General features: G+C 42.6%; 1 protein-coding gene across 2 annotated transcripts in view; it reads right to left on the minus strand.

Moving 5' to 3' along the window:
* ash1l (ash1 (absent, small, or homeotic)-like (Drosophila)) overlaps positions 1-27106 on the minus strand; it is a 55600-nt gene that overhangs the window by 20218 nt on the left and 8276 nt on the right. For both annotated transcript variants that reach the window (XM_036145294.1, XM_036145295.1), the window contains exons 2-9: positions 23753-24572; positions 15099-19464; positions 3116-3797; positions 1831-1998; positions 1620-1714; positions 1314-1387; positions 1131-1176; positions 369-477 (exon numbers count right to left, since the gene is read on the minus strand). In XM_036145294.1, coding sequence (XP_036001187.1) covers positions 369-477; positions 1131-1176; positions 1314-1387; positions 1620-1714; positions 1831-1998; positions 3116-3797; positions 15099-19464; positions 23753-24379 — 6167 coding nt within the window. In that variant the 5' untranslated portion in view covers positions 24380-24572. The remainder of the gene's footprint in view (positions 1-368; positions 478-1130; positions 1177-1313; positions 1388-1619; positions 1715-1830; positions 1999-3115; positions 3798-15098; positions 19465-23752; positions 24573-27106) is intronic.

Raw genomic sequence — 27106 nt, forward strand, 5'->3', positions numbered from 1 at the left:
CATAAAGTGCAACCAACAAGTCTATGTATTAAACTGATTGACCAGTACTTAATGCTATGTATGATTATGTAAACTCTAAAACAAGTAATAAAGTTAGATTATCTCACTGCTGCAACTGTCTTCCCTTCCATGTGGAGGCAAACCCACTTTAAATATTTTACCAACACCTAATGGACGTGTCTAATTCCCTAATTGTTACATAGCCAAAAATTGCAGACCTCTGGGTTTGGAAATTGCGTTGTTATTTTTTTTTAAATCGCGATTAATTGTGCAGCCCTACCGCTGACGTCCAACAGTTGTTTCTGAAAAAACCAGCAACAGCAGTTCTACCACGAAGAGGAGGAAGATTTGTCGTTACGTTTCTGTACCTATTCAAGCAATCATCCAGGCACCCTTTCTCCGCTGAAGCCCCAGGAGGTCTGCAGTTGCACGTAGTTGTCTCGTACCCGTAGAGAGGCTTCACGTCTACGTACACGTCTGTGACACAGGAACAGAAAGCGGTAAAAACACATTTTTCATAGCAAAACTCCGAGCTTTTCCATCGTTAACTTTTCACACATCTCCTTCCACTTTTGGCCACTTTTTAAAAAATATGACCAAAGAAAAATCAACAGAATTTACATCAGATATTTCTAAGGTGATTAGGCTTCTTTAAGTATTGAATGATGAAAGTGATGGATGGATGGATTTATTTAGCCAATTGTAAATAAAGACTAGAAATATATATAGGACATTTTTGACCAATCTGTATAATATGATTGAACTTGACTTTGTAAAGTGCCTTGAGATGACATGTTTCATGATTTGGCGCTATATAAATAAAATTGAATTGAATTGAATTGAAATACAAATTTTCCATCATCTTTTCCTTACATTTCAGATTCCACATATTTTCTATATTTTTCCATTTTTTGTAGCAATTCTGTGTTGTACAAATGTAGTTTTAACAGCTTTAAATCTGTTGTTTGCTGTTTAGTACACATTACATAAAAATGACAAAAGCTACAACATTTAAACTAACAAAGCAAACTCTAATTTTTAAATTTAAGACCCAAACAGCAGCCCTCACCTACAAACATATCAGATTACAAATGCATTGTGAAAAAGATCAGATGACCAAAGTTACTCACTTGATCTGATCTTCTTGTAAAGAGGGACATCGGGCCTTTTGTAAAGCTAAAAGAAGAAGAAAAAAAGAGAAATATTATTTCAAACCGCACGTCAGAGAAATTGGTTGTTTTTGAATATGAAAGGAAAAAAAATAATAAAAAAATAAATAAAATAAAACTTCCGCCTTTAACAAGAATGATCACCTGATCATGTTTCCACAACCATAAGATGTCGTAAGGCAACTGGAAATCAATCCTCTTCTGTCTCAGGTACTTCCCTGTAAAACACAAACACAAAGTCCAGGAACTTTAAGGCAGTAAAAAAAAAAAAAGAAAATCTCAAAATAAAAGATGCTTTATTTTCTTATAACTGAGAATATGGCCTTTCGGTTCCAGTCTTCATTATTAATAGTTAGTACCATGATTACCAATTACATGCAGAGTCATGGCTACATTAAGTTTCATTCAAATATAAAAAAAAAAAAGAAAAAGAAGAGGATTTTAACTTACCAACATGTATTGGAGCAGGAAACAGTCCATATTCATGCTCCCCTGGTATGTATTCCAGCTTCTCTTTTTTTAGCTGCAGAAGCTGGCTGCGAGGGCTTAAAAAACAAAAACAAAACAGAAACCAAAAATGTGACAGCAGTTTACTAAAGCGCAGACACCCGTATCGGCATCATGAAGAGAAAGCATTGCGCCGGTTTTCTTTGGGACTCACTCCTCAGTCTTGTACACGTCAGAATAAAGTCCTGCTTTCTGGAACTTCTTCTTTGGGAGTCTGGCCGCTTTCTTCTCCCGCTGGCTGCTGATGGGAGCGGCCTGTTCCTTGGAGACGGCGCCGGGGCGTTCTGGGGAGCACTGAGCAGCTGGCTTGCTTTCTGCGGAACTAAAAAAAAAAATGAGCCGAAAGTCAACTATTAATCCAATCCAATCCACTTTATTTATATAGCACATTTAACAACAGACCAAGTTTCCAATGTGCTGTACATAACAAAAAAAATAAAAAAAAATAAAAAATATCCAATTTAAAAAAAAAAAAAAAAAAAAAAAAAGGACACAAAGGACCACACAACTAAGCGGCGTTAAAAGCCAAAGAGTAAAAGTGGGTCTTAAGACGAGACTTATAACACCCCACCGTAGAGGCAGTCCGTACATCACAGGTGTCAAACTCAAGGCCCGCGGGCCAAATCCGGCCCATCAAGGTGAATTATTCGGCCCTTGAGAGCCAAAAAAAAGGCGTATATCCTTTTAAAGTGTATAAAGTGGCTAAAACTGTGCCTCCTGTAAATGTAACTCACCCCAATATCAACTTTTTTTGCAAATAAACTGTATAAACTGGGCCTAAAGGTGCTACTTTTATGTTACTGTGCATTTTTTATACTACTGTGTGAACTGGAATGAAATTATGAAATGAAAAGTATCGTCTCTACACATGCAAGCGGCCCTTTTAATGACTTCATGATGCCAAAGTGGCCCCATATAGAAATTAGTTTGACACCCCTGCCGTACATGGAGGGGCAAAGCATTCCAAAGTTTAGGGCCAACTACAGAAAAGGCTCTGTCCCCTCTGGTTTTTAGCCTCGTCTTAGGCACTATTAACTGAAGACGGCCCTCAGACCTCAGAGCACGTGCCAGAGAATAAATCTGGAGGAGGTCAGTGATATATTTAGGAGCCATCCCATTCAAGGCTCTAAACACAAACAATAAAATCTTAAAATCAATTCTAAAACGAACAGGGAGCCAATGCAGAGACGCAAGAATTGGTGTAATATGTTGATATTTTCTGGTCCCCGTTAAAAGACGAGCCGCTGCATTTTGGACTAACGTTGGCTCGTTGGCTAATGCCAGAATAAAGTGCATCGCAGTAGTCCAGACGGCTTGAAATACAAACAGTGTAAAACCTGCTCGAAGACGTTAAAAGATAAAAAACGGTTTTACCTTAGATAACGTCGGAACGTAAATGTACTTTAAAAAAACGCCGGAGCTTTGCGGTAATGACGTACCCCTGGATGTGCTGGTGTTGATGCTCCTCCTCTGCAGGCCAGCTTGTTCCTGCCCCGGTTCTGGATCGCGGCAGCAGGTTCGTCTGGTTCTCCTCCCCGTCAGGCAGGTGTTCCTCGATTTCCTCCGCCTCCTGGTCGTCTTCGACCAGCTCTTCCTCCTCTTCTTCATCCTCCTCCTCTGCCTCCACATGCGCCCTCTTCTGACCTTTTCTACGCTGACCCTGGACTACGGACTCGATAGCGTCTGTAACAGTATCCCCCTCCCACCCTCTCCTACCGGCTAGCCGCTCTCCTCCGTTGTCCCTGTGAACGGTTTGATTCAGCTCCACCTGGTGAGGCGGGGAGGGAGGCGGGGAGGGCAGCGGGTACTTCCTGGGACGTCCCGGGCCCCTCTTCTTCACCACGTTGTTTCCCGTCCGCGCCTGCCTCTGCAGCTTCTTGGCACGCAGGATTTTGTTGACGTGATGCAGGCTGTGCTTGGACGCCTGCGCCCGATGGGAGCGGTGGGCCAGGGAGGCATCCAGGCAGAAATCCCGGGAGGGAGACAGGCAGGAAGGGCCGGGAGAGACGTGGGAGTGAAACAGAGAGGACTGGTGATGGTGCTGCTGCCGGCCGTGCAGGGATCCTTCGGGCCCTTCGGAAGCCGAGAGGGAAACACCTCTTGGCTGGAGAACCGATGGTCCTGGGAAAACAAAAATCATCGAATCAACGCTTGGAGGACGTGACTAAAACTCAAAGAAAACACATTTTTAGCAGCGACCTGTGGCAGAAGACGAGGTGCACTGCAAAAAGAGAACTAAAAATAAGAAAAATCTTCTTGAAATGAGAGTATTTTTCCTTGATATGAGCAGGTAAATAAGATTATCTGCCAATGGAATGAGTATTTTTACCCCTAAAATAAGATAATTAGATATACAACACTTGAAATAAGATGATGGAGATGAATTGTCCCTATTTTAAGAGCAAAAATCTTATTCCATTGGCAAATAATCTTATTTACATGCTCAAATCAAGGAAGAATACTCTCTTTTCAAGACGATTTTTCTTATTTTTAGTTCTATTTTTGCAGTGTGAGGATGAGGAATAAACAGTAAATTAATTAATTAATCTCCATCTTGACCTGTTCCGCTTTCAGTCCTTTAAAAGTGCAAGATCTGCCTCATCTCTCTACCTTTAAACATGCTTATTAATATAATCTGAAGTAGGGCTGGACGATAATTCAGTGACAATATATATCAATCGATAGACGTATATCAACGATAGAAAAAAAGATCAATAAAAAGTTAGATAGAATAAAAGTTTTTCTTCCTTTTGCGTTCTAGCCATGTAGATTAGCATTTCAGTCATTACATCCTCCCAGCCAATCAAACGCAGACCCAGGAACGCTCCGTCACCAAGCCCCGCCCCCTTCAAAGAGCTTAGAGAGCGCAGGTTCTATTTTCTTTTTTAAAAACTGGCAGTTTTGGTAGAAAGTTGGTCGAATAAAGGGTTGAGTTTGAATTCAGTGCTTGTGTGTACTTTATCTAAAAATAGGTCGCTAAGTAACAGCATAAAATGGTCAGGGCAGCACTTAAAATAAATGTTTTGAATTTGTTGATAATTATTGATATCGATCGATATGATTTATATTTTATCAATGCTTTTTTACCCCTATATCATCCAGCCCTAATCTGAAGCTATTCCCATTCTTTTTTTAATTGTTCTGTTACGCATGTACCCTCGTCCTTTTTCCTAACACACATATGGCTGCATGATATTATGAAAACATGAATTTGATGTATTGCTGCGTCTCCAGTTATTACCGGGCACAAGCTGGTTACCAATACCAAGGTTTTCAAACTGTTCTATTTCTTTATATATTTTACAGCCCTTTTACTCAGATGTCAACATCAAATGTTTTATAAAGTGCATTTAGAACAATGTTGACCAAGATGCTAGAGAAATTGCCTGAGAGAAAATTTGAGCATTGAATAACAGTGGAGACCAAATGTTTTGGTACATGGGCTGAAGTTGTGAAGTCAAAAGTTGTGAAGTCAAAAGTAAACTAAACTAAATTCTCTGTGGGTTTATGACAACTAAAGTTTTGGTCTACCAATATAAAAACAAAATGTTGGTCAAAAGATCTTAAAAAAATAATTAAAGAATTTAATTAAAGCAAATTTTTCTGCACCAAAGTCTGTAGTTAGGTAAAAAAGCCATTGGATAGATGTGGTCGTATATACTATGAAATTAAAGACGATGTAAAACCTTTAGTTATATAAAATGTGATTTGTGATGCACCTCATTTTTCAGTTTTTAACCTGTCTGTAATAATTTTGCCTTAATTAAAAATAAAAAGGCTCCATCTGCATCAGCCACTTGTGTTGGTGAGCCAAACATTCTTAAAATGCAGCTAGGCGGGCCGTGCAAAATCATTACAGGGCCGCACTTTGGACACCTAATCAGACTAGTTAAAAATATTTGTCAGAAAAAAAAAACATGGCCTGTCGTTTTGTGGAAACTAGTGTGAAGCCAACCATCACTGCTGGTGAGACTGCATATTGATTGCCCAAATGGATAACCAGCTAATATCAACATGTTATACTTGTGTTGATCTAAATAGAGAAAAAGGTGAGCAGAATACAACAGCAGCAGGTAAAATTGGTGTAAATGACAGCAATCCAATCATGTTATCCACCGTTTCCTTTAAATTCTTGCATAAATACCATGAAGTACCTCATTATTTTTACTGCATGATATGATACAGTGAGAATTTCATAACAACCCATTTGTGGCTTCAATTAAAACATTGTCTTTAATGTAGATCTTAATTTATTGCATTTTTTTCCCATTTTACTCTGTAATTAAATAAAGATTGTGATTTACAGTATGCTAGATCTTATGTTATTGCAGACATTTAAACAAATATCGGAAGGAGGCTCCAAGTAAGACTGTACTATTTTGACAAAAATCTAAAAGGCGATATATTTCAACCATAATCGCGATTGTAATTTATTTTTCACTTTTCTTGTCATTGACCATAAGCAACAAAAATGGCCTGTAGATAAAGATCTTTGTAAACAAGGACCATTTAAAACAAGAAACTTTTTTTTATTAATCAAGACTTTATTAAAGAGAATAGCTTGTTGAGTTGGACATCAATTTTGTTTAACATAAAGAGCAACCAACAAACAAGTCTCTGCATTAAACAGTTTAATGCTATGGTGAGATTCCTGAAAGTTTCTGGTAGAAACAGTATGATTACATAAACTATAAAACAAGTAATAAAATTAGATTATCTCACTGCTGCAACTCTCTTCCATGTGGAGGTAAACCTATTTTAAACATATTACCGACACCTAAAGGATGCGTCTTATCCATTAATTGTTAAGTAGCCAATAATCACAGACCTCAGCGAATTGGAAATAGCGTTTTTTAAAATTGGGATTATATTGCAAATGTGATTAATTGTGCAGCCCTAGCTCCAAATATGCTTATTCAGCAGTTTATATCACTGTGTAGCCAGAATCTAGTTTACATCTCCTTTCACGCATGCATTGCTCTCCATTGCTCTGAAACCAACTTAACATGTCTGTGTTATGCAAGCACTACCCAACTTGTGCTTTTTATAACATTTTATAATTGGAGTTGACCAGTTTTAAACTGTGTCAAAAGAGATCTAAACCGCTGCAAGCTGCTATCAAAATCTACAGAAACATGCACAGTCGGGGTAACAACCTATGAAGTTGAGAGCAATTACAGGTATGATGCATTATTCATAATGGAATTTGACCAAATCCTGCAAATGTATGCCAAAGGAGCGGGTGAAAATCCATCACACGTTACCTGCATTCATTTATTGCCAAGACAGGCAGCTTTGTAGAATCCAGGAAGAATGCTCAGAACTGCTGAACGACGGATTTACTCTACGTCTGATCCCCTATGTAAGGCTACGAGCTGCTGCTGCCACAGATCTTAGTAAAACACCCAGACAAGCTTTACTGAATATCTACTTTAAAATTGCACTGTTTTTTTAAAAGACGATTGGCCACCTATATTCCAACTATCAACAAATTAATTATCAACAAATTCAAAACATATTTTTAGAGCTGCCCTGGCCATTTTATGCTGTTGCTTAGCAACTTATTTTTAGATACAGAACACACTGAATTCAAACTCAATCCTTTATCCAACCAACTTTTTACCAAAACTGCAAGTTTTTTAAAAAAAATGAAAAGGATCGCATTCTCTCTAAACTTTTTGATGGGGGCGGAGCTTGCTTCCTGGGTCTGGGTTTGTGATTGCCACAGATCTTAGTAAAACACGCAGACAAGCTTTACTGAATATCTACTTTAAAATTGCACTGATATAGATATATATATATATATATATATATATATATATATATATATATATATATATATATATATATATATATATATATATATGAACGTACACATGCATTCAATTGACAGCATAAACCTTAGCGATCGATGGCAATAAAGATTTATTATTCTGCACTGCACACAATTCAAACATTAAACAAATATCACATATGACATGATATATTATCATTGTCTAGATATATGAACATAGAGGAATAGAGAGCTGCTCTGACTCCAAGACAACAGATAAAGTAAGAAGACTTGGAGCATAATCTTTGGATCCATTATCATTATATGTATACAACATATAATGCAATGCATTTAAGCAAGTCATGAGAGAAATCATATTGCCTTCTAATGAAACACAACATGTATATTTCATTAGAAGGAGATATATATATATATATATATATATATATATATATATATATATATATATATATACACACACACACTATATTGACTTATCATATCTATATATCATATTACCTTGTGTGGAATGTTGTAAATATATATATAAAAATGTGTGTATATCTGGAGCATGTAACAAAAGTAATTTCCCTCTGGGATTATTAAAGTATGTCTGATTCTGATTTGTTAAGTAAAACACAACAACATAGGAACCAACAGTAAAGAGATAGTGTTTTGTACTACAAAATCTAGGTATCCCTATAAAACATCTTGTAACAGCATGTAAACATCAGTTCAATGTTAAGCTTAACTATATAAAGTCTTTTTTTTTCCACTGTCCACGTTGAGGTAAAGACATATAGTAATAAATCACCAGGAACTGACTGAAAACTGCCAAGCACAATAACAAAGGAGACTTTGTTTGTTGCCGAGAGGGACAACCGCGGGACTGATCGTCCACTGGGAAATGAGATGACAGGGCACCCCAAGGTTGAGACTCACTGTCAGAGTTCACATTGTTCTTTTTGTTCTTGGTGTTGCTTTTTAAAATGTTGATTTTGCCAGCATACACTGACACTCGCAGTTTTTTTTTCCTCTACCTATGGAGTATGGCACATTTAACGTTTTGTTGGAAATGGTTTAAATTGTCCTATAAAAAGGAGAAAAGGCTTACTTTCCTGCAGAAAACACATCTCACTGAGGAGGAACACAGAAAACCTGTACACCGTTTACCTTATCCAATCTTTTCTTGGCCAGGTCTCCCTTGCAAAAGAGATTTTTAATCTCAATGGGTATAACCTGGTTAAATAAAGGATAAATAAAAAAAAATGTATCCAATAAATAGGAGTTATGCCTTTTTCTCTGCACCCCATAGAGCATATTCTAGAAATTATTAATGTTTCATGAATCAAAACAACAGAGAAAATATTGAACTGGGAAACCGCGACATAAGACACATCTGAGCAGTCAGCAATTTTCCTGCCACAGCACTTGAACAGCAGACCTGAGAAAACAATCTCGAGCCTCAATAGAAGTCTATTTATTGACAAAACTATTATAAAACAAAGTCTGAATTCAAGCCATTCCCTGAACACAACGATAATGGGGAGGTTAACTCAAATATTATGTGGGACCCGCTGAAAGCACAGATCGGGGGGTAAACCAATAAGCTACAGCTCCACCTTAAGAAGACTGGCTAAGACAGGAAGTTGACGGAGTTGGAAACACAACATACTCAGATGCAAAATACCCAAGTAATGAATAAAATTACGGAAAATAAACAAGAGACCACGAATAAATGTAATTTATAAAGTAGAATTAGAAAAAAAATATATGAATATTTTGCACAATCGTATTGTGTTATAGGTCCAAAAGTATATATATAATGTTGGGTAAAAAGACACAAAAAGGTGGCCTTAACAAACCGTACATAAAATAGTCGACCCCAACTCTGGGAACGTATGCAAATGATGACGATAGAATTGGACATTGTGCTGAGAAAGTTGAAAATAACGGAATGGGCTCTTATCCTGTTGAATTTCTTTGATTGGACACTTGAATACAGTCAGTTTCACCCTCATGGAAAGAAGCGATAATTTGTTATCCCCAAATAGGGCAGGGACAAAACGTTATATAGGCCCATTTTAATTCAAGACAACAAATTATATGCATCTATTCTGTCAAAAAAGGCAGATGGCTTTATCCCACAGTTAATTGACAGTGATTAGACGGTTTTTTTATCAGAGGAAGCCAAATGCAGGATAATATGCATTGCTCCCAACAGAAAATAAAATGTATAAAAATTAAAATGTAATGCTGCAGTAATGAGTTTAAATGCAGTAAAGGCCTTTGACAATGTGAGCGGGGTTTCGGTTATTGGTTTTTATAAGATTGGAAAATGTAATTAACTGCAGTGGACAGATTTGAATTGGAGGCAACCGGACATCCAGTCAGTTTTTCTGAAAAAGTTTCGACACCTATCCAGGAGTCTTTGTCAATTCTGCCGGCTCGCACTTGAGCAATTGAGGCTATTGCTTCGCCTGAGTGGACAACTGAGAATTTACATATGGATTCAATTAAAAGTATCACATGTTTGTTTCTGGCAGCAAGAATTTGGATAAACGGGGATATTACAGACAGCTTTAAGTTAGAAGGTTTCCACTTGACACGAATGCCGACTTCCTCCAACCCTCTTCGCTCTATAAATAGAACGTTAAGCACTAAGGGAGGACGATTTCATACCAGGAATCACAATAAATGACATTGAATACAAGATTGTGCCGTACGCGGATGACACTCTCTTGTACATCAATAATCCAGGGATTTTCTTTTCCCCGCGTCATGCAGTTTTTTGACAAATTTGGGAGATACTCTCAATATAAACTTAGTATACAAAAAACATAAATATTGATATTTGAAGCAAGCCCTTAAATATCTATTAAACATAAGGTTCCCGTCAACTGGTCTCATCAAACAACTAAATAATTGGGTGTTTAGTTAAGAAATATTTTTTAATGTTTGCACAAGCAGAATTTTTAAAATTTAAATACAGAAATAAAAGTCAACCTTTCCACCTGGTCAACATCAATGCTAAGTTTCATTTAAATAATTGATAAAAGTCTTCTTTTTTTATCTTGGACATTATATTTATTCATGTCCCTCAATTCTAATTAAAACCTGGACTGATTTGTTCTGATGAAAGATATGAGCTGAAAGTATGATTACACCCTTATTTTGGTTATAGGAAGAAACTTGTCCATATTTGAATTAATCATTATTTTAGGTGCAAGTGGATTAATCAGCAGCAAATTAAATGTCAGATTGGAGGTGAATCAAATCTAAAACATGTTGCTGTTGTTTTCTTTTGAAAAAAAATTTTATATAAATGTAAAACTGCATTTACTTTCTTGTCAATTTTCCCCACACCAGCCTCTACACATTGCCCTCTGTCAGTGTGTATTTCTCTGCTGCTGTCATTGCCTACTTGTCTTGTGCGCCAGCCAATTCCCCAGATTCTCTACTCTTGGCCTCTTCTGCTGTCACCGTGCCGTCTGTGACCGCCGGTTGACCCCGAGTCCTACTCTCTAATCCAGGATTACTCAGCTTGTTTTGAACTGCCCCGCCCCGCCCTGCCTCTACAGGGACCTCTTAACGTCCCGTCTTACTTAGCGGACACGCATGTTAAAACACTGGGCCATACTTATTAACAGCCCGTTTACCATTGCTCACTTCGCTCAGAGCAAAACTGATCAAGTGCACATGGGAAGCAATGTCCAACTTTATACACATTAACTTAGTCCACAAGGTTGGGTTAACCACTAAACAGATCTAAGGGTGTATTCACACCTGCTAAATTATGTTAGCTTTAAACGGACCAGAGTCTGTGTCCCCCCCTGTTTCGGACCTTTTGTGCAGGTGTGAATACACTCAAGCGAACCAGAAACAACTGGACCAGGACTGCCTCAAAAAGTGGGTCTCGGTCTGCCTCAAGAAAAACCTACATAAAAAAATACATAAATAAATTTATTTATATATATATATATATATATATATAAAAAAATACATAAATAAATTTATTTATATATATATATATATATATATATATATATATATATATATATATATATATATATATATATATATATATATATATATATATATATAGATATATAGATAGATAGATATATAGATAGATATATAGATATATAGATAGATAAATCTACATATAAATATATCTAGATAAATCTACATATAAATATATCTAGATAAATCTACTTATAAATATATCTAGATAAATCTACTTATAAATATATCTAGATAAATCTACATATAAATCTAGATAGATAGATAGATAGATAGATAGATAGATAGATAGATAGATAGATAGATAGATAGATAGATAGATAGATAGATAGATAGATATAAATAAGTGTCTCGAAACCTGCGTTGAATGAGCTGCTCTTGCCACTCACAAATACTTAGTGGCTCTAATAACAGCAATGGCTAACTAACTAAAAGCCAGCTAGGTAATAACATCAGAAAAAAGCAAAAGAGAGGTGCTGCACACAGGATTTCCTTGATAGTTTTCCTCCATTTCTGGGTCTATGCTCTGTCCTGCTCTAGTTATTTCCATCCAGCGGGACCAGATAGTCTCACACGTGGTTTTGTGACAAGTTACAGTTCACAAGCAAAAAGCTAAATGTGAAAGCAAACCACACCTCAAAATAAAATAAATAAATCAATTCCACTTTTGATCCAGACCAAAACACCCTATGACTCAGCTGCCAGGCTTTATAGAAAAACACTTGTGATAAATATCACCTTAAAAAAATACTTCCAACACCTTTAATGCAATGGAAGAAAAAAAATGCGGCATCAATCTCGCTGCAAATACATTTAGATTTAGTCACATTACAACCATAAACAGCTGTACAAGCACTGTGGCCTTGCAGCTAGAGGATTCAGGGTTCAAATCCTGGCATGGTGTCTTTCTGCAAGGAGTTTGCATGCTTGGGTTGTATCCAGGTACTTTGAGTTCCTCCCACAGTCCTTGTTGTCCTGCTTGAAGCTGAACCTTAGCCTCTTTCACCACTTTTTTCCAGCTCATCTTCCAGGATTGTCTTGTATTTATCTCCATTAACTCTGTTCTGGATTTAGGTAAAAATGGGTTCATTTTGGCCTCATTTGACCAGAGAACACTGAGGAAACCGTCTTTCACAAATTTGCTGTGTATCCAACGTGGTTCGTTGCAAACTGCAAGCAGGACTTCCAAGTACTTTCTTTCAATAAAGAATTTCTCCTTGCCACTCTTCCACTATAGCAACAGTTTTTTACCCTGCTTGACTAAAATCAACCCATTCTCCACCACTGAGCTGGCAAATGGGTTCACGGGATTTTATTTAAGAGGTGTCAGATTAAAAGCTAAATTGTCTTAAATTAAATTGGCCCTTGGAAAACAGTTCAAAAAACAAGATATTCTTTTCCTCCCACTTCAGTTGTTCATTACTTTCTGTTGGTCAATCACATAAAATCCAATTTAAGTTCCAGCGACGAAAAAAGTTCAAGTAGTATGAAGATCTTTGCAATGCACTTTAAAGTAATCACAGATTGTGCTTTGGAACGTAATAGTAATAAAATCTAGCAAGTCCCATACACGATGCATACAGAAGAGACACGCTTTATATCAACTTAATTACGCCGCCTTTCGGGTCTCGTTTTGATTTTCAGATGGTAGGCAGCTGGGGGGGGGCGGGGGCTGCAGAGGCAGAATTTATGTTTTAATCACTTTGTTGTAGCCACAACTGAGGTACGCAGGGTTGCAGTAGCAACCACACAATAACCTCCAACACACAACGCAGGTTTCATAATGCACACATGTGCCCATAAGATCAAACAAAATATTAGATCCCACTCGCTGTGACATATGGCAGTGTTTAAAAAAAAAAAATCTCCTTAATATTAACTGGCTTGGACTTCATACAAAATCTGGGAGGTTGCCTTTACATTTCAAAGTTCCTTAATTTTACGATTTTGTCTGAAGGTATTCATAACATCGGGGCCATTACAGCAAAAAAACAGCAGAAAACATTACATAGCTAGGCTTTATTAACTGAGCTAAAAAAAAAAATTAATTATACACACGTTGGTTTCTGATTTTGCAGGTTAGTAAATGGTTATTCTGCATTTTTTTAGCATCTTGGCTTAGTTAAAATCATCTTTATTTCAAATCCTCTAGCAAGATTTGTTAACTAATTGGTATTCTCCCCTAAACAGACCTTCGATCCCTTTGTAAACTTTTATAAAATATTATCTTTAAATAATTTTTACCTTTTAACCGCTATAGCCCTATTCGCACGGGATTAGTTTTACCTGGGGACCACACGTGATTTGTAGTAATTACGGATTCTCTGTGTTTTTAATCCCGTGCAAATGCGCCGTGTCAGTAATTTGTAAAGTAAAAATTCCCCTGCAGATTACCTACTACCCTGAGGTCCTGTGATAATACTAATCCAACGCGATATGGCATCTCTGTCATTTGGACAGAAACGGACGTGATTAGGCAGGGTTTTTTTTTTGTTTCCTGCGCCCAGTTTTATTCCGTATATATGCGTTTGGTGAAGAATGAAGGCTCCATTGGAGTGTTTAGAAAACCTTGGGTCCCTAGCCAGCAAAACTTTATTGGAAAAGAAGCCCAGTAAGCACTATACTGTATTAATGCATGTATTTAGTGTTGAATTTCTACCCACCGCAACTTTTCCCTGTTCGTAAAACGTAATGCGCAACAACAGCGCGAGGTCTAGCTCTTGTTGCACAGTGCGACAGACAGGAGAAGGGGTTCTGTTAGGGAAAAAGCAAGACCAACTAAGCGACCGCACATGTAAAAAAAGAACCCAAAAAACGCGATTTATGAAATCTATCCGCAACTTTAGAAAAAAAAGAGACGCTTATAAGCGGAGTGCTGGCTGCACTGCTTCTATTACACAGACTCCGCATGCGCGATAAGCAGCAGAGATGTCCGTAAATTTCAGCAAATCTCAGGCTTTGGCTACCCCGTGCAAATGAGTTCCCTCTGTAAACTAATCCCATGCGAATATAGCTACAGAAATGTCATGTAATGGAGGCACCACCTGACCTTTGCAACTAATTTCAAATTACACCGAGCTCTACTTGGATCCCGGTATCATCTTTTTGTTGCTGCTGACGCGGGTTTTATGCGTCCTTTCTAAAAAGGATAAAAAGGTTTTATGGTAAAACAGCCTTTTTGCAGTTGTTTCACCACCAGGTGACAGTAACACATGTTTTTCAATATGTGTTGAGGGCTATAAATCGCTTCACTCAACCAATAAAAGACCAGCTGGATTCCTCCAGATGAAACAATATTCTGTTCACCGCTGTCGTTTCTTAAAAGGTAAAAGTACCAGGTTTCTTTAACAACATAGAGTTAGATCAACAGCTGTAAAACTATGGCTCTTTGTAGAATTTGGTTGATTATATTTATAATTACATATAATTGATGCCAAAATACTTCATTTTAACTTTACTACCATTATTAGAATGACATTTTTTCACACACACCCTGACATTTCAATGATACATGAATGTAGGACGTATGAAACACTTCTTCAATTACTCAAAAAAAGAAAATAACGCACTCTGACAAGAACATAAGCCATGTCATTGACCTGTTTATAGAGTAAAGCTGGACTCACCTAATTCTCTCCTCTCAGTTGACGTGGAGCGGTCCTTCCTCATTGGCCGATCCAGGTGACTGAAGCTGGGGCTTTCCGTAACCGCCTCGCTCTTTCGGCTCCTTCCCCCCTTCAGAGACGTCCGCGTCAGAGCCGAGGCGAACAGATTTGTCAGATTAGGAGAATCGTGAGCTTCCACCTCCTCTGCGGGACTGAGCGGCTCCTCGTCCTCGCTGTCTGAGCAGCCTCTCGCCCGGCTGTCCGAGAACGGGCCGTGGCCGGCGGCCATCTGACTCCGCGAGAGCTTGGAGTAGTCTACGTCCGAGCTGCCCATCCTGAACCAGGACGCGACCGGATGGTGGCCTTTGGAGCCGCCGTCCAGCGTGAGCCTAGAGGGTCCGAGACAGGACATGGAGCCCTCTTTGCGTTTGTACCTCTCTGCAGATGAAGACGAGGAGGAGGAAGGGGAGTTGGCGGAGGCGGCGGAGGCTTGTTTACTCGTGGTGGTGCCTGCGGCGTCTCTTCCAAACCTGCACCGTTGCAACGACTCCGTCATCCCCAGACCTCTGACCCGCTCCCCTTTACCGGCAGCTCCTTTGTCAGAGATCCCCGCGCCGACCCGGCTCGCCGAGCCGCTCCTCGCGGCTTCCTCGCGGTCTTCCTCGGCGCACCGCTCCCTGTGCTTGTGCCTGTGCTTGTGTTTGTGGTGCCAGTTGAAGGACAGCTCGGAGGACATGGGTGGGAACAGGACGGGGGGCCTCCCTCCGCCCAGGAACTCCTGCCTGAGCAGCTTGTGTTTTTTCTTGTGAAACTTGGAGGGGTTGAGGAGGAGATGAGACGGGTGGTGATGGTGCATGTAGGACGCGGGCGGAGGGGGAGGGAACGACGGCGAGTGGTGGGAGTGGTGCGACGGAGCTGCGTGGGGCGACTGGTGATGCGGGTGAGGGTATAGGGCGCTCGCTGGAGGGAAGCCTCTGTAATAGCCCAACCCCAGGGGCCCCGATGAGTACGGGACACCGTAGGAAGGGTGGTAGAAACCTCCACTGGAGAGAGGGAAGCCGAGCCCGGGGACAAAAGGGACCTCGGACATGGATTCTCTTAGCTTCGGGGGCCGTCCGCGCTTCTTCTTCATGTCCGGTTTGCGGACATAGTGCAAAGGGTCGCAGGAGTACGCGGGGTGAGAGTAGAACCTGCCAAAGTTTACCCTGAAGATTGTGGGAAGGAGGTCCCTGTGAACATAATGATGAGGAGGGGGTCCGCTCGGGCCCCCGATGCCACCGGCGGCCCTGCCCCCCAGCCCCGGCATCCGACTCGTCCCCGCCGCCATGCCGATCCCGCTGCCCAGGCGGTGCCCCGTGGAGCGGTGCGAGATCCGGATCTCGCTCAGCATCACCACGATCTCGTCCAGCTCGGCGAGAAAGTCCGGGTCGAGCCGCCGGGAGCGCAGCTGCAGATACTTCTTCTTTCGTTTCCTCTTCTGCCTCTTCATCTTGTCGTAGCCGGGGCACCCGTGGCTGCGCCGCTTGCACTTGTGCTTGTGCTTCTCCTTGTGGCCCAGTAAGGTCGGGGCGGGAGCCGCCGGGTGAGGTCGCTTGGGATCCGGCGAGGACCTGGCGCCGTGGGGCGACGGCGAGGGTGAGGGATGCTCCAGGAGCACGGCCGAGTGTCGCCGCCTGCCTCTGGAGTTGAGGCCCATTCCTGGAGCCATCGCTGAGCTCATCACGCCGGGCATTAATAACCCACCACCCATCGCGGCTGGCAAGGCGATTCCACCCAAGCCTGCCGTCCCGCCGGCTTTCTCCCCGCGGTCAGACGTGCTGTTGTTGTCCGTTCCTATTCCGCTGTCGCTGGGCACCGTCTCCTCGCTGTGCGACTCGCTGACCGGCGACGGAGTGGCTTCTTTGAGCTCGCTGAGGGGGGCCGGGGAGGTCGGGTGGAGCGGCCTGGGTGGGGAGAGCTTGTGATAATGGAACTGCGACTTGTAATGATGGTGGTGGTGGTGCGGGTAGCCGCGGCAGGAGGATTTCTTCTGGGAAGTGGCGGCGGAGGACGAGGCGGAGCCCAGGACTTTGTTGGGGACGGAAAAGGTCGGGGGAGGGAACGAGAACGAGCCGTGGCTGTGATGGGAGCTGGAATAGTGGGGAAAGTGCACAGAGCTGGGTTCCACGAAGCTGGCGTCGCTGATGGGGCTGTGGCCTCCGCTGGACTGCGACAGGGAGGGAGAGGGGAACACCTCCGAGGAGGACAGATGGTGGTGCTGCGACTGAGAGTGGTGATGCAGAGGGGAGGTGGTGTTGGGGCACAGGAAAGGTTCTGGCGGTGAGGCCGCAAGACTGGATACGGATTTTGGTTTCCGCCCTCTCCTCTTACCCATGTATATGGTTCCCTTTTTGCTAACGTTGATCTGCGGCCCCAGTTTCCCCCCGAAGGAGGCAGCCAGGGAGGACAAGGACTGGGTCGTAGCCTCCGCGGAGTTGACCATCCCGGCAGCGCTGTTTCTGGGGGGGTCTTCGGTACGTGGGCCTAACAGGATCTGATTCAGAATCCGCTTCCGCTTCATGCTCTTCATCTTATTGATTTTGCCGATGATGGTTTTCATAATGAGCTGCCCGTTCCCTTTGCTGCAGAACCGCTTGTCCCCCATCTCTCCTGACTCGGGAGCCAGCGTGGGAGGCTGGCCTTCCTGCGGTAAGGTGGGAGGAAGGCGCTTGGGACGCCCACGTTTCCTAGGCATGGGCTTAGGGGGGTTTAGGTCCACCTCCGGGTGGAGAACGGGCGGGTCCTGCTCCTCCTTGGACTTCAGCAGCGATGAATAGACCTTGGAAGAGGCCAGCTTGAAAGAGGGGTTCCCCGGAGCTGGGGCATCAAGTCTTGGCATTTTGGACTTTGGCCGCCCCCTTTTCTTAGGCTGGGGCGGAAACAGCTGCGACATCGAACTTTGAAGCACGGGGTTCGGTTTGACCTTATTGGGGTTCGGCGGCCGGCCCACCGGTCGTTTCACCGGCGGCGACGGAGTTTCTAAACCCGAAGACAGAGACATGCAGGTTTTGTTCTCGCCGAAGAGGACGTCCTGACCTGCCGGCTGGGTCTGCGCTTTGTTCATTAGCCAGCGGGGTTTCCTTCCCCTGCGTTTCTTCAGGGGTTTGCTATCCTGCTCGTCGGGCGAGTCTAGGGATGAATCGGGTGAATCGTCTCTAAGGGGCGTTGGGGGGCCTTCTTCGTCATCTGGGTCGGATGCAGACGGCATCCTTTGTCTAACGGGCTCAGGGGGACTGGTAGTTCGCCTCGGCTGGCTGCTATCCCTGTTGGGACTGCGCATTTTGGGACTGGAGCTTCTCCCCCTCTCTACATGCAATGACGGATTACCTGCCGCCTTATCCTTGCCCTCTGGTTTTCCTATTGCTGCTGTCGGAGGGCACTTGACGTCCCTGGGGCTGTCGCCTCCCTGGCCCCTCTCGCCCGCCCCGCTCTCCTCTGCCAGGGCCGGGGACTCCTGTGCGTGGTGTCCCTGTGAGGGAGCCGGGGAGCCCAGGTGACTCACAGCAGTCGCCGTCCTCTGCTCAGCTGAGACGGAGGAGGAGGAGGTTGAGGAAACGGGGCAAGACGGAGAAGACGGTAAGCTGTGAGGGCCACGTGACTGCGCCTTAGCTAGCCCGCTGTTGCTGCTCTCGCTACAGCCGCCGTCTTTGCACGCGGCTGGCTGACGGTTGTGAGTGAACGCGGGGCTGCTGCTGCGACTCCGGCTATTGCTCGCGTTGCTGCTGCTGGTCATGTTGCCGACGATCGCTTTTCCAGACCCGTCTGTGTCCTCCTTCCTCAGCTGCGTCAGGGTAGGGGGAATTTCCAAGACGCCATCCCTGTTCCTGGAGCCGTAGGGCCGGCCAGGAGGCCTCGACACCGGCGGCGGAGGAGAAAGGTGCATCAGCCTTGAATACGTGTTCCTGTTGGCCAGAGCCCTGTCTCGTTGCTTGGCTGTGGGAGCCATGAAGCCGGAGCTTGGAAGCGGAGGATTCGGATCGCTTTTTGGGGGTTTTGTCGGCTTTGGGGTTTTCGACGGTGGGCAGATTGCTATAAGCTGGGCTAATTTCTCGGTGACGGTGGGCGGTCCGCAACCCTGGACACCCTTGTCCTTGTCTCGCTGACCTTCTGAGCCGTAAGTGTAATGCGGAGGTTTGATGCCTTCGAAGGTCGGTTCTTTTGACCCAGCCGGCGGCGAAGACGGCGAAGACGTCCGTGAAATGGTTTGCGGAGTCGGCGTTTTCTTCCCAGAGGAATGCGTTTTGCTGTCCGGTGGCGGCCGGTGAAGGTTGAGGGGTCTTTCAGATGTGGTAGCGACTGATTTAGGGTCCGACTTCGAGTCGGACTTGCAGTCTGTCTTTGGTGGACCCTACAAGAAAAAACAACAAGTACGTCAGCGATAAAGACCAACACCAAGCAGCGCGTGAATGTCAAGTTGAAACTGGAAAGATACAGCTACACTTTACAAATAAATATCTGAAAAGTGTGGCGTACATTTCTATTTAGGGGCCTGAGCCGATATACTGAGGAACTATACAAATTAAATAGCAGTGAGTGTTTTGTCTCTTTCAGCTTCAGTCACTTTCGGTATCTGAGTTCAGATGACAATTTTCAAGTTTTACCACAGTTTTTAAACTGTAATGAGAACTGAACTTTGACTGGGACATCTAAACTCATCAATATGCTTTGAGCTAAGCCGTGCCATTATAGCTCTAAGTGTGCGCTTAGGGTTGCCAGCCCCTGAATAGTTTTCCTTCCCCCTGTATAAGGATGCAATTTTATTCTTCCATCATTTCTGTGTTTGCAAAAATGTATAATTTTTGATCAAGAACATCTTTCTGTCTGAAAACAAAACTATGTCACCGTCATTAATATATCATTGGAATACAACATACGTTAGGATTACCTAATGAAATAATGTGTGAATTTTTAAACATTGCCTGAATCCACACTGAATACATCTTATTTTACCCAAGAGATAGTAATCAGAGGTACATGCATTGAACAAAGTGATTCAAGCTGTGTGGAAATCGGGTTAATATTTTACTGCAATCGTTTCAGAGAGAAAAATTTAGACTAGTTTAAAAACTATATTTTATTATATTTGTATCCCACTTTGTAATTCTGTTTTCACGTCAAGTCGCTAAAAAAACAAAGAAAAGTCACTAGATTGTTTCTAGTCACTTTTTTAAAGTTTCTAGAGGGGTCTGAAAAGTCCCCAAACAGCAACAGAGTCGCCAAGTTGGCAACACTGGACTGTCGTCTCTAATTTTCCTTCATTACTGAGAGCAGCGAGCAGCAGGCAGCAGTAGCTTCAGACACAAGCAGCTTTGCAGCGACACAGACACGAGACAGAGGAGCTAGTTTTTCAATGTAAAGTTTTTAAAAGTTCAACATTGTATGATATTTAAACTCCTTTTAAACTCTGATTATGATTAGAATTAGAGTGCAAATGTACAGCATGCTAAATCATATGCTTTACATTGTTTTATCTTTTCACTATTATATTTATTTTTTGATTGTATAGAACTTTATTGATCTCACAATGGAGAAATTCACTTGTGACATCGGCTCTTATAAACAACAGAAGGTGCACAAAGGAGGAGAAGGTGCATGAAGTACAGTGCATCCGGAGATTTAAGGTGACTTATATACAGTAAGGATTTAAGGCATCTTATGTGCATTCAAGTGTCTGGTTTGTTAAATCAATAAATAGAATAAGTGAAGGCACTTATAGTACAGGATTATTGCACAGGTTATTGCACAGAGTATCAAATATTTATTGCACAGTTATTGCAATGTTATTACACCAGATTCTAGTGCAGTGGCATTATACAATTCTGAAGGTGTGGCAGCTTTTACTTTGCTGTAGCGGAAACCCTGCTAACTATTCACGTGCCTTCGGAAGAAAATTGATTGCAATTGATTTTATCTAGCAGCATTAGAGTAAAGAGGGCTTTATTTCCTCCCACAAAAAAGGGCAAACCATGTTATCCTTTTCCTTCACAATTATATAACATTTTGTTTACGTATATTATATTAACTCGCAATAAAGAACACCAAACTTTGTGCTTTTAACGTGACAAAAGATAAAAAAAAGTTCAAGGTGAATAGCGTTAAACACCATATAATTAAAATATTAGCAACAGTCTTCATCTAACCTAAAGTTAAAAAGCAAAAACACGTACAGGACTGTCTCAGAAAATTAGAATATTGTGATAAAGTTCTTTATTTTCTGTAATGCAATTAAAAAACATGAAATGTCATACATTCTGGATTCATTACAAATCAACTGAAATATCGCAAGCCTTTTATTGTTTTAATATCGCTGATTATGGCTTACAGCTTAAGAAACCCAAATATCCTATCTCAAAATATTAGAATATCGTGAAAAAGTATACTAGTAGGCTATTCAACTAATCACTTGAATCGTCTAATTAACTCGAAACACTGCAGGGTTTCCTGAGCCTTGAAAAACACTCAGCTTGGTTCAGTAAACTAAATCACAAGTATGGTAGTGGTTAAGAGACGACATAAGATTCTCACAGTAACTGGTGTACTGACCATGGCATTACTGTCCTTGATTGGCCTGCCAATTCCCCTGACCTGAACCCCATAGAGAATTTGTGGGGTATTGTGAAGAAGAAGCTGAAAGACACCAGACCCAACAATGCAAATGAGCTAAAGGCCGCCATTGAAGCATCCTGGGCATCCATAACACCTCAGCAATGCCACAGGCTGATTGCCTCCATGCCACGCCGCATTGATGCAGTAATCTGTGCAAAAGGATTCCCAACCAAGTACTCAGTGCATTAATGGACATTTTCAAATGTTAGATTTTGTTTTGCTGTTATAATTTATTTTTTTTACTTGGTCTGAGGAAATATTCTAATATTTTGAGATGGGATTTTTGAGTTTTCTTCAGCTGTACGCCATAATCAGCGATATTAAAACAATAAAAGGCTTGCGATATTTCAGTTGATTTGTAATGAATCCAGAATGTATGACATTTCATGTTTTTTTAATTGCATTACAGAAAATAAAGAACTTTATCACAATATTCTAATTTTCTGAGACAGTCCTGTATTTTGCTCATGAATTTCGATTTCAATGAGCAAATGTTCAACCCAGTTCTGCTGCACATGTTGGGTGAGTAGAGAGTGGAGAGTAGAGAGTAGAAAGTAGGGAGGAGCTACTCCGTGAGGTCAGATTGAGGACAACGAGGGAGAGCTAGTGAAGGGGTCACGAGGGGATGGGGGGGTTGGAAGCCGTGGTCATGAAGAGACAGAGGAGAGTCGGCGCAGACGGAGGCAGATTGGAGGGGTGAAGTGTGATGAAAAGAGGCAACGAACACAATGACATCTAAAGAGCCATTTAAGCCCCACCCCCCCTCTTTGTTTGTGCAATAACACAGTAATTACCAAGGCATCTTTGTTGCGGATCAATGTCTTTCCACTCCGGAAAAATATTCAGGAGGAAACATAAGCACCACTTTGCACACAATTTAGTGGGAACATCCTGATTCAAACCTCAAGTCCTGATCAAGGCGTTTTAAAAACTGCCTGTGTCAATATACCCCTGCCCACACCGGTAGACTGTTGGTCTGCTATCTGGGAATTTTTTATTTTTTTTTTTTGGTCAGAGGCCCTTTCAGTGAGCCCATTAGCTGTATCATTTATTCATTTATTTATTTTCAAATCACAGCAGGAGTACGCCGTTTTCTGCTAGTTCTGTCTGCAGACACTCACCGGGCACTACGCTGAAATACGCTATGTGACGATGATTTATCGACAAGTCGTATCAAAACAGAGTAAACGTGTTACAGTTAGCCAAACATTTGTGCATCGCAACATCGTGAGCGGGAGGAAGGATCAAGATGGAGCTTTATTGAACGCTTGCTGTATAGTCAAATGTACTTTTAGAAAGGAATCATGAAGCTATGCACTTAATGGGCAACATGATGGAGAATTATAGCAGCTTTCTTAACAACCAGAACATCATTAATGAGTTAATCCAATATTGCTTAAATGTTAAGTGTTATTTTACTTCCCTTTGAAGCTACGATATACTGGATAGAGACTTTGTATTGGCTGAAGTTTATTTTTTTAACGATTTGTTTAATGCTTACACCTTTTAAAAGCCTAACCAGGGGCGAAGGCTGCAAATTAGCCCATGGCTACAAGCCTTATGTACTTGGACATCGGCCACCTGTTTGGTTGCAATGTTTAATTGTACTGTCCCTGTCAAATAAATAATAATAAAAAAAAAATGCTATAGCTGGACCGGGTCATCCCTGCAATAAATATTCAATTATGAAGACGGGTAAATTATCAATTTTACCCAGAAAGTAGAAAAATAAATAAAAAAAGAAAAAAAAGAAAAGCTTTTTGTTTTTCTGAAAGAGAACTTAAAAATCTTATGCAAAACCTTTGATCTCTGCATGTTTAATTGGAAGTATGATAAATAAGCCTAACTTTGTACACAATATAGACAAAGATTTAGGGAAAAAAATGCTTTTTTTTTTTTGCTTAAGGCCTACTTTTGTTGACGTGAGCTCAAAACGCACAACTCTTATTTTTTTTATAAATATAATATGAATAAAAAAAAAATATATGAATAAATAAAACACACACAACTCTCAGACTGTGGGCTCTTACCTTTTTAGCCGGAGCGTTCCCATTTAGCTGGGAGGGTGACGGGGTTTTAGTGATGCCAGGAGGAGCAGCAGGAGAAGAAGAAGAAGAAGAAGAAGAAGAAGAGGAAGAAGATGTAACAGCTTTAGCAGAGGGGGCTGACGTAGAGGATGGAGCTGGTGCTTTTTTCACACTCGGGCTCTTATCCCTCTCCTTCCCCTGGCTCTTTGAAGGGCTTTGGCTCCGACCACTTGTGCCGTCGCCTGCGGCCGCTGCCCGGTTGCCGCGGGCGCTACTTCCTCCGCGACTTGTATGCCTCACGGTGGCTTTGAAGGCCGGCCGGCACACGTAGTTCTCCAAGCTCTTGGGGGGCTTCTTCATGCGCTTCGCCTGCAGGCCGATCTTAAGCTTGACGTTGCCCTCAGACAGGCTGCTCTCCGTGATAGAGAAATGGGACTGGTCGCCGCCGGGGTCTCCTGGCCCACCTGCGCCAGGGGGACCAGCAGCAGTTCCCTCTTTTTCTCTCTCTTGCTTCTTCTCGTCCTCTTCCTCTTTCTTGCCACCGCCGCCCTCCTTCTCCCGCTCCGCCGTGACCGCAGCGGAGAGGAGAGGGGGTGGTGTCGCAGTTTGCCCCTGAACCTTCGGATCCATCAGGACTTTAGGGGGTGCGGATCCTTACGGGGCGTGCCAGGTGGGGCTCTTGTAGGAATGATGGAGGGGAAGAGGGTGGGGAAGGGTGGGGAGGGGGGGGAAAGGGGATCGCTGTCAGGGTGAAGCTCTCCTTTTTCTTGACGCGGCTTCTCTCCCCTTCTTGGCTGCCCAGCCCAATTTCTCCGTCCTTCAACTGTATAAGTAGACACAAGGTGAAATAGCAAAGCCAGGTCAGAACCAGATCCAGATAGTCACTGTAACGCACAACAACAAAAAACACCCACAGCAGTAAGGAGCACATTTTACTATACAGCAAAATGTAACAAAATACAACAGCACCATTTGGCAATCAGTTTGTTTTACGGTGCTTACATTCAAATATGCTGTTAACATCCGCCAACCTCAGGGAAAACATTATTTATATGAATGAAATGAGGGGCAGACTGCAGCTTTTGGTGTTGGAAAGCGGTCAACAAAGTCACTTTCTAGAATTAAAAAAAAAGGTAATGCCGTCATATTTTGCAGTATTTATGTGGGCAAGAGAGGCATAACTGCTTCTGGACACATTGCACCGGTTTTAATTATTAAAAACATGGAACCTTTACATCCTGACTCTGACTTAACAGGGTATATACTGAGGAGGTCTGTACGATTTTGCCAAAAATCAAAACTGCGATACATTTCAACCGTAATTGCGATTAAATTTGGACTTTTTCTCGGCATTAACCACAAGCAAGCAACAAAAAAATGGCCTGTAAATAAAGATGTTGGTAAACAAGGACTATTTAAAACAAGAAATTTAACTGTTTTTATTAATCAGAATATGATTATTCAAGAGAATAGCTTGTCGAGTTGGACATCAATCCTTGTTGAACATAAAGTGCAACCAACAAACAAGTCTATGTATTAAACAGTTTGACCGGTACTTAATGCTATGATTAGATTCCTGAAAGTTTCTGGTAAAAACTATGATTATATAAACTCAAAAAACAAGTAATAAAATTAGATTATCTCACTGCTGCAACTCTCTTCCCTTCCATGTGGAGTTACATAATTACGTAGCCAAAAATTGCAGACCTCTGCGAATTGGAAATTGCGCTTTTAAATTGCATTTTTTAATAGTTTTTTTTTTTTTTTAATATTGCAAATGTGATTAATTGTCAAGCCCTAATTCTGAAGCTACTTTCCCACCAGGATAGCACAGAGCACTCACTTTTGAAAGTGGGTCAAATCGTCTTAAAAAAACGTCATGCAGTCACAACAGCTGCCCGTTTGGGGCACCGGCACACGGAGCGGCCCGGTACAAGCAGCAGGCGAGGCCAAAAGATGGCGGAGAGTGAGGAACAACACCTACAGACACGACATCCGAGTTTCAGATCATACAGAGGTTTTTAAACCACACGTGTAAAATATATCACTTCTTCCCTCTGGTTTGATGCAGAGTTAGGTTGCATACCCAAGAAGAGCAAACCGCGCAAGGGTTCTCTGGACCCACCGCAGGTGGACCAGATTTCGCTCTATTAGTCGGCAACTTCAGTTCGGAAGACCTTTCACGCCTGCCAAAATTAAATGGGCCATTTCTGATGCGTTTAAACTTTAAACTATTCCCACAAACACAAATGTTGAACCTTCTCGAAAACCCTCGCTGTATTTAGCCACGTTTAATACATCCATCCATCATCTTCCGCTTATCCGGGGTCGGGTCGCGGGGGTAGCAGCTTCAGTAGGGAGGCCCAGACCTTCCTCTCCTCAGCCACTTGGGCCAGCTCCTCCGAGGGAATCCCAAGGCGTTCCCAGGCCAGCCGGGAGACATAGTCCCTCCAGCGTGTCCTGGGTCTTCCCCTGGGCCTCCTCCCGGTGGGACGAGCCCGGAACACCTCACCAGGGAGGCGTCCAGGAGGCATCCTGACCAGATGCCCGAGCCACCTCAAGTGGCTCCTCTCAATGTGAAGGAGCAGCGGCTCTACTCTGAGTCCTCCCCAGATGACTGAGCTCCTCACCCTATCTCTAAGGGAGAGCCCAGACACACTACGGAGAAAACTCATTTCAGCCGCTTGTATCCGGGATCTCGTTCTTTCGGTCACGACCCAAAGCTCGTGACCATAGATGAGGGTAGGAACGTAGATCGACCAGTAAATCGAGAGCTTCGCCTTTTGGCTCAGCTCTCTCTTCACCACAACGGATCGGTACAGCGCCCGCTTCACAGCAGACGCTGCACCAATCCGCCTGTCGATCTCCCGCTCCATCCTCCCCTCATTCGTGAACAAGACCCCAAGATACTTAAACTCCTCCACTAGGGGCAGCACATCCTCCCCAACCCGGAGAAGGCACTCTACCCTTTTCCGGTTCAAGACCATGGTCTCGGATTTGGAGGCACTGATTTTCATCCCGGCCGCTTCGCACTCGGCTGCGAACCGCTCCAGTGAGAGCTGTAGATCACGCCCTGATGAAGCCAATAGGACCACGTCATCCGCAAATAGCAGAGACGCAATCCTAAGGCCACCAAAACGGATCCCCTCAACACCTTGGCTGCGCCTAGAAATTCTGTCCATAAAAGTTATGAACAGAATCGATGACAAAGGGCAACCTTGACGGAGTCCATCTCTCACCGGAAACGAGTCCGACTTACTGCCGGCAATGCGGACCAGACTCTGACACCGGTCGTACAGAGACCTGACAGCCCTTATTAAAGGGTCCGGTACTCCATACTCCCGGAGTACCCCCCAC

This window comes from Fundulus heteroclitus, chromosome 13, assembly GCF_011125445.2.
Source record: "Fundulus heteroclitus isolate FHET01 chromosome 13, MU-UCD_Fhet_4.1, whole genome shotgun sequence".
In the NCBI taxonomy this organism is placed as follows: Eukaryota; Metazoa; Chordata; class Actinopteri; order Cyprinodontiformes; family Fundulidae; genus Fundulus; species Fundulus heteroclitus.